The sequence below is a fragment of the Bidens hawaiensis genome, unplaced genomic scaffold (assembly GCF_021521415.1).
Source record: "Bidens hawaiensis isolate Kalapana, Puna unplaced genomic scaffold, B.hawaiensis_p1.1 tig00012385_1, whole genome shotgun sequence".
NCBI classification, from domain to species: Eukaryota; Viridiplantae; Streptophyta; class Magnoliopsida; order Asterales; family Asteraceae; genus Bidens; species Bidens hawaiensis.
This window is the reverse complement of record NW_027492011.1, coordinates 308,545-322,216: the sequence shown is the minus strand read 5'-3', so window position 1 is coordinate 322,216 and position 13,672 is coordinate 308,545. Positions and strand designations below refer to the sequence as shown.

Below are 13,672 nucleotides of genomic sequence, written 5' to 3'. Positions count from 1 at the left end.
ACAAAATGGTGATGCCACTGCTTATAAGATGATATTAGTGTGATCATAATATTATGTTTTTATGGTTGTACTGTTTGCTTTCTATTATAAGAAATATGAAGTTAACAACCCAAGCATCCATTGTCGTCCAGCGGTTAGGATATTTGGCTTTCACCCAGGGGACCCGGGTTCGATTCCCGGCAATGAAACTTTTTTTAATTTAGCTCAACAATGGTTAAAGATCTGAAGTAATCCTAAATACCATTAAACATTTTAAATTTAGACCCGGGTTTGGCGAAAAAGGTTGAGTTTTCTGGCCACAATCTTTTTACCGGAGACTGGAGACTAACGGTGTTAGGCTTTCGTTAGTGGCAGCTCGTTGGGAACAAATATCTTAAAAGACGGGACCGTCAAAAGCCACATGAGTATGAAAATACAAAAAATTGGTAAACATTGTTTGAATAAAACTTAAATAACTTATACCAAAGTATTAATATTATAACTGAATAAAATAGGTCATATACAACACTAAATTTGTTATATATCAATACATGTAGAATTTTTGAACAGAAAGAGTAGCTGCATATTATTTATCTAACTCTAAAACACAAAAATTATACATGTGTAACACTAAAACGTCGTTCATAACACTGGCGGATCAAGAAGTTTCAGCTATTTAATTTTTTTTTATATAGAACCTGCAATTTCATTTAACTAAAAAAAAAGGATTCAATTACAATAGAGAGGCAGGTAAGTGGGCAACAAGCTGCACCGCCATCCCCTTTTGAATGACAAAACCGATCCTACTAAAAACAAAGTTATCGTTCTTCGGCGTCGTTGAGTTACTTTGCACGACCCGCTGAACTCTTTTCAAAAACGTAGCAACATCGGGGGCAAGGTATATTTAATATTTATAAGTTAAATTCACCTTGAACACCAAATACTGAACATATTATACTGAACTGATTAATAGAACAATAGTATATTTACTATTTATAAAATGTCACTGGATTTCATAATTTATAAATGCAGATCAAATCCTACATTAAAATATGTTTCTTTAATTAAAAGAAAGAATTAAGTTCATCATGGCGGTTCAGTTTTGTCCCACATCGGAACAAAGATAAAACTTATAGCTGCTTGAAATAGCCAAACTGGGAGCTAAAAGTTGTCCCTTCGGGGACATCCGATAAAATTGGAACGATACAGAGAAGATTAGCATGGCCCCTGCGCAAGGATGACACGCACAAATCGAGAAATGGTTCAAATTTTTTTCTATTTCGTTTTCTTCGTTTGTCGTCCTCGCACAACCCATATTTTTTTCTCTCTTTTTGCATCTGCTGTTTTTTAAGTTTATTATCTTCTCGTTCTTTTACGATGCTGAAACCCCGACAGTTTTTAACGGTTATCTTAATGAATGTGGTAAATGTTAGCCAAAGTAATCTTAAAATCAGCATGTTTGATGAACAAAAAAACACTAACAATGATCTTTTAAAGCTCATTATTTGAATAGTATATTTGTATGTGCATTTAAGATGTCTGTTTTATGTGTCAATTATATATAGTTTACAGAAAACAAATGCAGTAATTATCTTGCAATTTGTATCTCTTTATTCTTTAGATCATGTTTACTTACTACCTAGTTAACAGAAATTTAATTTTTGCCCCACTCCTTTGGTGTGGTGGTAAAGGTGTTGGTGTTATCTATAGATGCACAAAATACCTGGTTCAGGGCGTGACCCGAAACCGGTTCCTACCATTACCCGACCCGCGGGTACGACCTAGTATTAGGGTTGTTCATAAAGCTCGTAGCTCGAAGCTTGGGCTCGTGACTCGCTCGATAAAAGCTCGAATAAAACTAGCTAAAAAAACTTGATTTAAAACAACCTGAGCTGAGTTTGATCATTTTTTGTAACCAAGCCAAAATCGACCTAAGATCGACTCGGGTCATAGCTCAGCTCATTGGCTCGATCTTACGCTCGTTTAACTTCAAAATCGAGCTAGAGCCTAGCTAAGCTGCCTCGTTTAATTTCGAGCTCAAGCTCAAAACCATCCTGGCTCGGCTCAGGAACAACACTACCTGGTATAGGATTTCTCCCCAGAGCCGTACTCGAAACCGGAACCGACCAGGAACTGCCGGAACCGGAAATACCATATCAAAACCCGACCCTACCCTACCCGAAAAAATCCGGTCAAATAACCAACTATACCCGGAACCGGTTCTTACCCAACCCGGTTTGGATTTTTGTTGACCATACGTGAGATTAGTTCCTACCTGGTTCCGATTCCTGAAAATACCCAGTTTGCGCACCTCTAGTGTTACCTAGCAAAAATTAGAGTTCAAGCCTCACACACACACCTCACACACACACACACATAATAATAATAATAATAATATATAAAAAAAATAGTGGAAGTTAAAAAAAACAAAAAAAAAAGAACAAAACAAAATATAAATACTAACAAAAACAATGGACAATGTTATCTTCATAACTACCACAAACTAACCATCCATGCACCTTCTACTCCATCCTACTCCAACCCTCTGCTCTTACTCCGGCCACCATCCTCCACCCCACCACCACCTCCAATTCCAAACATCTAACCGGACCGATATCCGCTACCTCAAATCACTCGGTATCACCACAACCCCATCTCCACAAGCCATCTCCCACCTCCTCAAAACCATCCAACTCTTCAAATCCAAAGGCTTCTCCGAACCCGACTTCCCACGCCTCGCATTCCTAGCCCCAAACGTCTTCGCTCCAACGTATAACCAATCCACGATCACCTCGGTTTTTAACTTCCTAACGGTCGAATTATCAACGTCACCACAAGATGCCAGAACACTAATACTAAAATGCCCTCAGTTACTCGAGTCAGACCCGGAATCATGTTTAAAACCGACTTTAGAGTATTTAAAAAGCTTGGGCATTACGCGGTTGAACAATGCGAGTACTTTGAATGCACATTTGTTGAATTCAAGAGTTGACAAGATGGAAGAGAAAATGAGGTTTTTGGAGGGGGTTGGGTTTAGTAGAGAGGAATCGAGGCGGGTTTGTGGGCGGTTTCCGGTGATATTCGGGTATGGGATTGAGAATAATTTGACGGTGAAGTATTTGTATTTGGTGAAGGATATGAAGAGAGATGGGATAGAGGAAGTGAATAAGTTTCCAATGTATTTTGGGTTTAGTCTGGATAAGAGGATTAAGGTTAGACATTTTTGCATTTGAAACATAGGGGTGTTGATGGTGTGGTGCCTTTGAATAGGATGTTGTTGTGGAGTGATCATAGGTTTTATAAAAAATGGAAATAATATTATACATTATGTGACTTTAGTTCAAATAGCGGTTTTCGATACGTTTAAACATGTGATAATTATGCTACTTCCGTTCAAATTTACCCCTGATTTGACATGAAAAACTAACGAGGTTAACAATTTGGATGATATTAGCAGATAATGAGAAACGTCAGAGTCCGGTTGCAAAAAAAAAAAAAAAACTATTTGGACGAAAAACGCGTAATTGAACAAACATCAGGGACGATTTTGGCACTTTACTCGTGTTTTTATAAACTATAAAAGTAAAAATAAAAAAAACCGGGTTGATTCGTAAAGGGAAGAGAGAAGCATAGGGCGGGTTTTCTACAACTTAAAACCTGCCGGTTAGTTTGTAAAACCAATGTCTACATAGTAGGAAAACCCGAAACATTCAAGACAATTATATGTGTGGAATTAGTTAAAAAGTGTATGGGTTTGGAGCGTGCATGATATTATTATTATTATTAGGTTTATACTCGTCTGATTACATGAATACTTTACTCGCATTGAATATATTAACATTTTATATAATCTAATAATCATCAGAAATATAAATAGTAGAATGCAGAAGTTATTTGAATTACGAATTGAAAACTTGAACGTATTTAAGTTCTGTTACTATAGTCGAGTAATTGTATATATTAAGTCGGTTTTTTGGTTGATTTTAAGATCGGGTTGATTTCCAATCACATGAGACCATATTACAACCGGTGTCGGACATTGTTTTATAATCGGGTATTACCATATTAGACTAGAATTATCAAAACCATCCCACAACAAATTACTCGACTATAGTAACAGAACTTAAATACGTTCAAGTTTTCGATTCGTAATTCAAATAACTTCTGCATTCTACTATTTATATTTCTGATACCGAAGGTCAAACGTTCAAATGCCAAGCCTACAACATCATAACCTCAATCAATGTCTACGTGACTAAAACACAAAAGCGAGTAACGTTATATCTTCTCAACATACTAGTATGTCGGATCTTGTCAAATTGGCAAAAATGGTAAATAAAAGCGGACTAATTGGCTACTACGTCATGAATAACGTCACTAACGGATTCGTCTTCAGATCTAACTGCAAGTTTCATTGCCACTTCTTTGGAACTATCGACCCCAAATGACAGACGAACGAGTACCTTCACGTTGCCTATGTATACGCCCGATAACAAGCACGAGTGTGATCTTGAGTTTGCTGCAACCACCTCAGTGCCCTGAAAACAAATTTTACTTTAGCAATAATCGGGTTTTAAGGTTTCTAATGTAGTAGGTTAGGAGACTGTATGCATTAGAAAATAAACTTCCAAATCGTTTGAGATATACGTATAAAACACAATATATCAACCCACTCATAGGCAAATGGGCCGAAACTTTCAGCCCATTTAAGATAAAAGTAGACAAACCCAACCCAAGTCAACCCATGAATGTGTCGATTTGGATTGCGCTGCATACTTTTGTCTCATATGGGTTGAAAATGTCATCCCGTCTGCCTATAAATGGGACAATCTATGTCATGTTTGAAAGTTTCGGACTTTCGGCTCATCTTGTATGAACGGGTCAATTGCATGCATTAGAAATAGACTTTCAACCCATTTGAGATGAAGTATAACACACAATACAAATCAACCTACACATAGGCAAATGGGCCGGAACATTCAACCCATTTGAGATATAAGTAAAAAATCACAACCCAAATCGACTCATTCATAGGCCCGTTTGTCTATGAATGGGGGTCGATCTTGGTCATGATTCATGACTTCATCTCAAAGGGGTCAAAAGTTACGCCCATTTTCTTATGATCTGTCGATTTGGGTTGTGTTTTTATATTTTTATGCGTTTATCTCAAATGGGCCGAAACTGCCACCTCTACGACATATAAAACGTACCTCACAAGGTTGCATGCCAAGAAGATTGATAACAGCATTAACAGCTTCACTCAAACTTTCTCTCGGGCCAAGGCCATATTCATCAACTCGCTCAAACTCCGGGCCCAGGCTTTCCCACGCATTTCTAAAATTAGAAACCCCAACTTTAAGCATGTAATCAGCCGCAACAATTTCCGAATCCTCAAGTTGGTATTCATCTTCAACGCCGTCTTCCTCAGCGTAACCGCTTGATGGATCAACCTGCAAATTCCATTAAGTTCAAATATCAAATCTTTTTCCATAGATAAATAATAAAATAAATAACATCAGATGAGAAGTTATTAGTTATTACCTCTTTGACGAGAAACTTCAAGACGTTAGAAAATCTACCGACAGCTGGGACCCCTTCGGGTTTCTCAAATGCTACGAACGTTTGACCCGGGGCACCATATGGTAGAGAATTCAATGGCTTGGTTGCCAACTCAGCAAACTCTTCTGCTTCTGAAGCATCTACAACAACAACGACCTAAAACAGATATCCATGATTAAGACGAGAGATTTTCAATTCATTTTAAATTAAGCTTTCTATAAATTAAACTTACATTTTCCAGTAACTGCTCGGGTATAGTATTTGTACAGTTGTACTGGAACACAACGTGTTTGTCAAATATGTGCTTCACAACATTTACTGCATATTCTGTTTCGGCTTCGGTTAGCTCTACGGGGGCTGATGACTGTACATATATGCCAAACAACATACAAAATCACAATAAAAAACAGGTAACAAGTTTGTATTTTTACAAGATTATGTGGAATCAAGAGAACCTTGAAAAGATTTCCAAATGTAGAAAATTCCGGAATAGATGATAATAGATTCTCATATGTATCAACTGTGGAAGCGGGGGCTGGTGGTTGTGCACCGAGAGCTGTGGGCTTATTACCAGCAGCAGGTATATTCTCAACAGAATTGATATCAAAAGGTTCTTCCGTAGGTTCCTATATCGGCAAATAAAGTAATAAACAAATAATAAAAATGGATAAATTTGATAGACAAGATCATTAATAAAATTAAAAAAAACTATGGGTAGACACTTACATAGTTCTTCAAACTAGTTTCTAGGTTAACCAGCGGGATGTCTAGTGACCCGAAGAGAAAATCTTTTACATCTTTATCAGTTTCAACAACCGAACCGTCTCCTCCAAGAGTGTTTAGATACAGTGTAGCCCTGTCACGGACCTACACATAAATTGGTCAACATATTTACTAATTACTATGTACAAACAAGAAAACCTATTGTTACAAAAGTAACTAACCTCATCATCGATATCGTACAAGCAGCGCCTCAGAAGAACGAATACACGGGGCTGCAATCAAATATATAAATTCATGTCCATATTAGTGGCAAAAACTAAATCATCCTGCCTTTTTGATATAACAATAAGAATATGTGAGTAAAGTTACCTTCAAAGAATCAACAACTGCACCAAACTTAGCCAATGTGCTTACTGCACTGGCGCGAACCGTTGCATTCTCAAGGATGACACGGTTATATATGTACCTTATGTATTTGCTAGGATCAGCAGTTTTTGGTCCCTCCACACCGAGAAAATGTAGAATCTGATCATAAGTTTACAGAAATTTAACATGTTGTAGTACTACTATAGCGAACTGTTGACTTACATTTATATCAATATGCAAACAAATATGAAATGATAGTGGATTTCTGTATGTTAAATATATCATGTGTTCCAGTCCTAGGTGAGTCCATTTCTTTACTTCCGTTCAACTTTTTGTACATTCTATTTTTGTGATTCTACCATTATATCAATATGTAAACAATGGTTTTACATAAGTTAGAAAGCTGAAAATGTAAAACTGCAGTTTTTATTAAATTTGAAAAATAGAACTCGTTTACTTTTACATCAGAGAGCAGACAGTGAGTAACAAAGTTTGTCATTTTCTACTCCCACCACCTAAACCAGTATAATTGATTAGCTATACCTGTAAAAATAACTTTCCTGGTCTTTAATGGTGTTAGTTCATGTCTATCTTATCATTTGACTCACTTACCTAAATTGGTTTAACTAATAGAGTTAGGTTCACATAACCTTTGATCTGAAAATTCTTGAAAACAAGAACTAAACAATTGGGTCCTAACTCCTAACTGATTTTAAATTTTTTGCGCCTTTCAAACAGCTCCTAGACTCCAATTTACCCCAATAACAGAAGTCTCCAACCACTTACCTGTGTTGATAGGTAGGTAAATTCACAATCCTCGATAAATTCACACAAGTGAAGAAGACCGATTTCTTTTGCATCTGGAATGTCTCTTATGAGTATCACGATTGAATCAACGATTGCTTTTTTGTACTCAAATCCACCTTCTTCCCTCAGGATATTGCTTAAGAAATTCATCCTTAATTAAGAAAAAATAAATGTTTGTGAGTCACAGACATGCTATACAGTTCATTTTTTAGTAAAAGAATTAAGACTATAAAATTAGGGATAACATGTACATGGCCAACCCAAACCCAAATACAAATAAATAAAAATAAACCTTTAATGCCATCCAATTATCAAATTTGTTCCATTAATGTCAATTCCAAGTAAAAAAAAACTAGTCGGAAATTTGTAAAACGAAAAAGTACCCCTAAATATATGTATGTGTGTTTTAAAAATCCATCTAGAGTTAACTCCTTTGTACAAAACTACATCCGAGGGCATTTTTGTCATTTTTACAACTTTAGAAGAGAAAAGATTTTTAATTTATGGACATTTTGTCATTCACAAAGCCGGAATCGGCATAAACGAAATAAAACTGATACTTGGGAGAACTCTAAAATTGTTTTAAAATTTGGGTGTCCATAATGATAACTTTGAATAATTTGGGTGACCTATGTACACATTACCATATAAAAGACCATAAACATACTCACAATGATCTGTACTTGAGGGGAAACTTCAAACACAAAGATCTAATGGCATCAACCACAACAATTTTGAATTCATCAGCAATGTCTGACATGAAGTTGGTAATTTGTTTCATCAAACGGTCAACGCCTGATTCATTGCCTGTTTTCAAGAGTGTGGTAATTGCAAGGGTAGCAATGCTTCTATTTTGGTCTGAGATTAAGCTCTCCATGTCGATATTACAGTTAGTTACAGCCATTGGATGGGTCATGGCCACCTAGATAATGCAGAAATATAAGATATTAGAAACGATACCAACAGATATATTACATTAAACAGAAAATAAATGTTTGTAACGCACATTTTAAAAAAGATGAGATTACTAACTGAGGCAAAAAACAAGAACTTGATTTTACAACCAATTACACAATTAGCACAACAGAAATTACACTAGCAGTAAAATTTAAATGAAGATCACTAAGAGAACTAAGGGAAGTCACATGAAAAAATGCCATGGAAAATGAAAAGGGGTAGAATGACAATTACCTTGTTTAATGTGCGAACAGCAGCAAACCGAAGTACTGGTTTAGAGGAACTTAAGAAAAGCTGTAAAACAGTAATTGCAGGAGTTAATTCTCTACTAGTAACACCATTAAATTCGGTTATTGCCCTTGCTGCTTCTAATATAACCATTTCTGATTTGTGGCGGAGACAACCTTCTAGATAGTCATAAAATGGGCGTTCTCCACTTTGATTATTCGTACTTGATTCTCTAATAACCTAAAAAAATGAAATCACACATGTGCCAATGAGTCGGACCTAACCAACCAGTACCTTGTAAACGCGATATTACAATAAGAACAATACTAATAACAATACCTGACTGGTGTAACGAATCAACAGGCATTGAGCCAAAGGTGAACGCACCGAACCCCTTGTTAAGCTGGTAACTAATTTGCTCACGGCTAATCTATCATTTTGTCTTATCTGCAAATATATAAAGTTTCTTATACAAACAGAACAGGTGTTGAAAGTTAAAGCAGGTTTAGTTTTTAACAAGGAATTGCTAATTATATAAGTTTACTAACATGGTATAACGGGAAAGGGAATGACGGGTTTCATACCTGGTGGAGTAGAGCAAGTGCATGAAACTGTACAAGTGCAGCCCTTGATTGAACTGCTTCTTGTACTTCATTACTCCATCTTTTCACAATTTCAGGGTTTGTCTAAAAATTCAAATTAAAAAAAATAATAAATAAATAAAAATAACTAAGGACTGTTAAAAAAATCTTTAAAGATAATTATAGAACACTGCACAACATAACACAATCTCCCAAATGTTTAGTTGTACCTGGAGTATATGGATACCACTGACTAAAGCTGCACTGGCAACCACAGGATTCTTGTCAACAACAGCTTGCTTTAAGTACCTCTCAATTTGAGTAAGAAGTGTTGCATCTGTAATACGGCATAAAACACGGATTGCATTTGCTCGATACACATCAGTTTTGCTATTCATATCCTTCATGAGTGAGCTTGTGACCATGATAACCTTTTTGTTAGCAAGAATAACATGTCATTCAAACATTAATATATCAAGATTGAGTGAGCAAAGAAAGGAATACAGTTATCCTATAATAACCTCATCAGAAGAGGGTGAGAGCTCCTTTATAATCAAATAAACCATTCTTCTTAAACCGACATCTTTAGACTGGAAAAGTTTTGTCACGGAAAAGAAGACTTCTGTGGCTTCAACCTACATTGAATAACATTAACAGAAACTCAAAATATGAAATCTATGCTAAGTATAACAAACATATCTTTTCATCTGTAATTAGCCATGTGGCATGTAACACTTCCAAAACTTTGAACACATATTTATCCACAATTCCACAGAAATACGCAGGAACTAAGAGTCTAAAATATCTAGTACTAACACTACTTGTTTAGTTAAATTGTAAAAATTGTATACTGGAAGTGTTTTGTTTCAGTTAGTTTAGATGCAAAAGAAACACAACCAAAAGTAAATTATTGCAGGGTTTAGAAACATGTTCTGGTGCCCATATTACAAGAACCAAAAAAAGGAAGAGAGAGAGAGAGAAATCCAAAGATAGAAACATTGGTGTCTTGTGTTGCAACGTGAAGAGAGAATATCAAACTGTCTCAATCATGAACTATATATATATATATATATATATATATATAGGGTTGATATCAATTAGGAACTCAATATTTCATTGAGAACTCTAAGAACTCCTCTTAACCAATCAAATCATTTTATTCTTTTTCTTTATCAAATTCTAACTAAGGGTAGTAGGGTCTTTGAACAATAGCACTTTCTTCTAATATCTGGTTAAGATTTTGTTCAATACTTATTAATCATTCCTATAAACTCTAAAAATATTCAAAGGTTATATCATGTAAACATATTTTAGTCAGCTATCTTCTCATCGATTTCCCAACAAAAGTCACAAAATAACAATTTTTGAAGAAAGTAGCCACAATGATTAATGTTCTTATTCTTTTCATATTTGAAATTTTTTATTTTCCGATATATATATTTTTTTAGAAATTAAAATTTTTCATTTTACATTATTTGTCTATGTTTGAAGTCTAGTGGTATGATTCTACATTTTTTTTTTGTTACAGTACACTTTTCTTTTTATTGTGTGGAGGTTTAATTCTTTTATTTACATTGTTTAGTTCTTTTTTATGCATATGTGCAATAAACTTATTTATATATACAAATTCGGCTTATTATCCATACAATCTTTTATGTGTACTTTCTTTTTAATACGCGTGATTTCACAATTTACGTATATGCAAGTGTCCTATTTAATATACATATATAACATTTGCATATATGTAAATATTTCACTTACGTGCATATGGTTGACCGGACCTATACACATGTATTAATTCCAAATTTTGAATATCTTAAGTTTAATAATTACATATGCTTGTAGCTTATATTTCATACATTTACGTATATGTATTTCTCTAATTTAGATTGGTGTAATTGACATATTTACAATTGTGTAAATTTCAATATAATATATTAAGTCTCAGTTTTATTCTTATTCTTTTCGGTTTCAAAGAATCCTAAAGGAAATTCATTCCATATAACTAATTGATTATTTTATGAGAAATTAAAATGGCATCGTGCATATAGGAAGTTAAGAAAAAATAGGAATGTAGTTATTGGAAACTGATTTAAATATAATTCAAATGGTTTTACGATAATACCCTTTTTCATGTAAATTGGACCAAGATTTCTAATTATTTACAATTATACCCTAATTGATTAGGGCCTTGATTAATAAGATCAATGGCTCTAAAGAGTTCTTAGAGTTCTCATCAAAATATGAGTTCTCTAAGGAAGCTAACCCTATATATATATATATATATATATATATATATATATACACACAAGTTGATGTGGTCTGTTTAGACTTTCAAGTTTAAACAGGCTTGAGAATGAAACCTGACCTTTGTGAAGGTTTCCCCTTGATTTAGAAGATAAAGCAGCTTTGTAATAACCTGACAACAGAAGGATAAATCACATTAGTATGAATCAAAAAATCCTAATAGCAAAAAATCAAATGAGATGAACAAAACAATCACCTGTGAACACCTCCTTGAATCTAGCTGAGAATCATTGAAGACCCGGGCTTCTTGAAGAACTGCTCCCTTCTCAATTCCGAGAAAGGGAGAGTACTCTGCAGCACATAACAAAGAAATCACATATCAAATACAAAAACATAGTTTAAGATCCCATAATTAGATAACTATTAGGTAACCAAAATTCAAAGATCTATATCATCTTCCACTTATTTAAAGTGTGTAATTTATACATGCCTATTGCGTATGCTTGTGAACTAAATTTGCCTAGATGTGCACATATATCTTTCTTTAGTATCTTATCATCAAGGTTTAAATCACAATGATCAAAGCTGGATGGTAGTTTCATTTAGGAGTGAACAAAAACCAAACCTTTAACCAAAAACTGACGAAACCGAAACAAGTTTTAACCATAAAATCGGTTATGACTTTTTTTGTGTACCGCCGGGTAACCCAATTAACCGAACCGAACCATTCATATTTTCATATATTTCTAGCTTTTATACCTCTATTATGTTAACTTTAAAATTTTAGCCCAGGTTTTGATTTGGTTATAAACCGATCTATTTACCAAACCAAACTTCTCATCAATGCTCTCTGAATCAGTCGTACAAGAATACCTAAACCAAACTCATGTATGTCATAACCGTTACATCCGAAGCCTACCAGATCATCAACTGATCAAATAGTTTTAAGCAATTTCTGATCACCTCAACTAAGATTACTGTAATGGCATAGCAGAAATGAAATTAAATCTAAAACTATTAGATAAAGCAATAAAGAAATCACATCATATACAAAAAAATTCGTTTACTATTTCATACCATAAATCAATAACTATTAGGTAACTGAGATTTAAATATCTATATCATCTTCCACTTATTTGAAGTATGTAATTTAGCCATGCCAATAAAATATGCTTGTGAACTAGATTTGCCTGGATGTGCACATACATCATTTTTCTTATCGTCTAGGTTTAAATCAAAATTATCTAAACGCTGGATTACATTTTCATCAATGCTCTCTGAATCAGTCGTACAAGAAGACCCAAACCTATATCATCTTCCACTTTTTTGAACTGTGTAATTATGCCTATAGGATATGCCTGTGAACTGCATGTTCCTGGATGTGCACATATATCATTTCTCAAATATCTTATCATCTAGGCTTAAATCACAATGATCTAAAACCTGGATTACAGGCTTAAATCACAATGATGCAGTTTCTGATCATCTCAGTGAATATTACCGTAACAATATAACTGAATGTAAACCTAAACCTAATCCCATCCAAAACCTACCAGATCAACTAATCAAACAGAAGTTGCAGTTTCTGGTCATCTAACCTAATATTACTGTAACGATATAGCGGAACGGGAATTAGACCTAAAACTGAAATTAATAATCTAATTATCGCCTAATCAATAACACGAACAATTATAATAACTGTATCGAAGAAACCGAAACAACGATTATGACGATTGAAGTGAATGCCAACAACACCTTTACATCCAACGCCTACTAGATCAACTAATCAAACAGTTCTAAGCAATTTCTGATCATCTCAAGTTCTCAACTAATATTATTGTAACGATATATAACCAAACTGAAGCTAAAGTGCTAAACCTAAAACTGAAACGAATCATCTAATTCTCGAGTAATTAATAGAACGAACAATTATAATAACTGTATATCGATGAAATTGAACGAACGATTAGTCGATTATGATAATTGAACTGAATTTAGAGATGCGTAAGGTACCGTCTTCGTCACGATCATCGACTTTCTTTATGTACTGAGCCATTGAAGAGAATATGTGTGTGTGTATTCGATTCGATGTTTTTGTGAGTAAGTTTTATCTTCTTTTGAGCTTTATTAAAAGTTTGTTAGTTCATAAATCGAGCCGAGCCGAGTCGAACACGGGTTTGCTCATACTCGCTCATAATTGGTTTGGTTTGAAAGCGAGATGAATC

General features: G+C 34.5%; 2 protein-coding genes and 2 non-coding genes across 4 annotated transcripts; 3 read left to right on the top strand and 1 right to left on the bottom strand.

Moving 5' to 3' along the window:
• The first annotated feature begins 116 nt into the window (after positions 1-116).
• On the top strand, positions 117-188 carry TRNAE-UUC (transfer RNA glutamic acid (anticodon UUC)). The gene has a single exon. It is a non-coding gene; the product is annotated as a tRNA-Glu (tRNA).
• Positions 189-1,149: 961 nt separating this feature from the next.
• Positions 1,150-1,252, top strand: LOC143540924 (U6 spliceosomal RNA). The gene has a single exon (XR_013136667.1). It is a non-coding gene; the product is annotated as a U6 spliceosomal RNA (small nuclear RNA).
• A 1,218-nt stretch (positions 1,253-2,470) lies between these two features.
• LOC143540879 (transcription termination factor MTEF1, chloroplastic-like) lies at positions 2,471-3,334 on the top strand. Its single transcript, XM_077033842.1, has one exon. The coding sequence runs from the start codon at positions 2,493-2,495 to the stop codon at positions 3,210-3,212; it is 720 nt and encodes a 239-aa protein (XP_076889957.1). The 5' UTR covers positions 2,471-2,492; the 3' UTR covers positions 3,213-3,334.
• Positions 3,335-4,218: 884 nt separating this feature from the next.
• Positions 4,219-13,519, bottom strand: LOC143540917 (coatomer subunit gamma-2-like). Its single transcript, XM_077033872.1, has 18 exons — positions 13,461-13,519; positions 11,704-11,798; positions 11,569-11,619; positions 9,722-9,835; positions 9,431-9,631; positions 9,204-9,305; positions 8,959-9,066; positions 8,626-8,859; positions 8,106-8,356; positions 7,414-7,585; positions 6,631-6,786; positions 6,483-6,533; positions 6,265-6,405; positions 5,994-6,164; positions 5,771-5,902; positions 5,521-5,694; positions 5,190-5,429; positions 4,219-4,517 (listed from the first exon to the last, which is right to left on the bottom strand). Exons 1-18 carry the CDS (start codon positions 13,501-13,503, stop codon positions 4,326-4,328), a joined length of 2,628 nt encoding a protein of 875 aa, XP_076889987.1. The 5' UTR covers positions 13,504-13,519; the 3' UTR covers positions 4,219-4,325.
• Between the last annotated feature and the right edge of the window lie 153 nt (positions 13,520-13,672).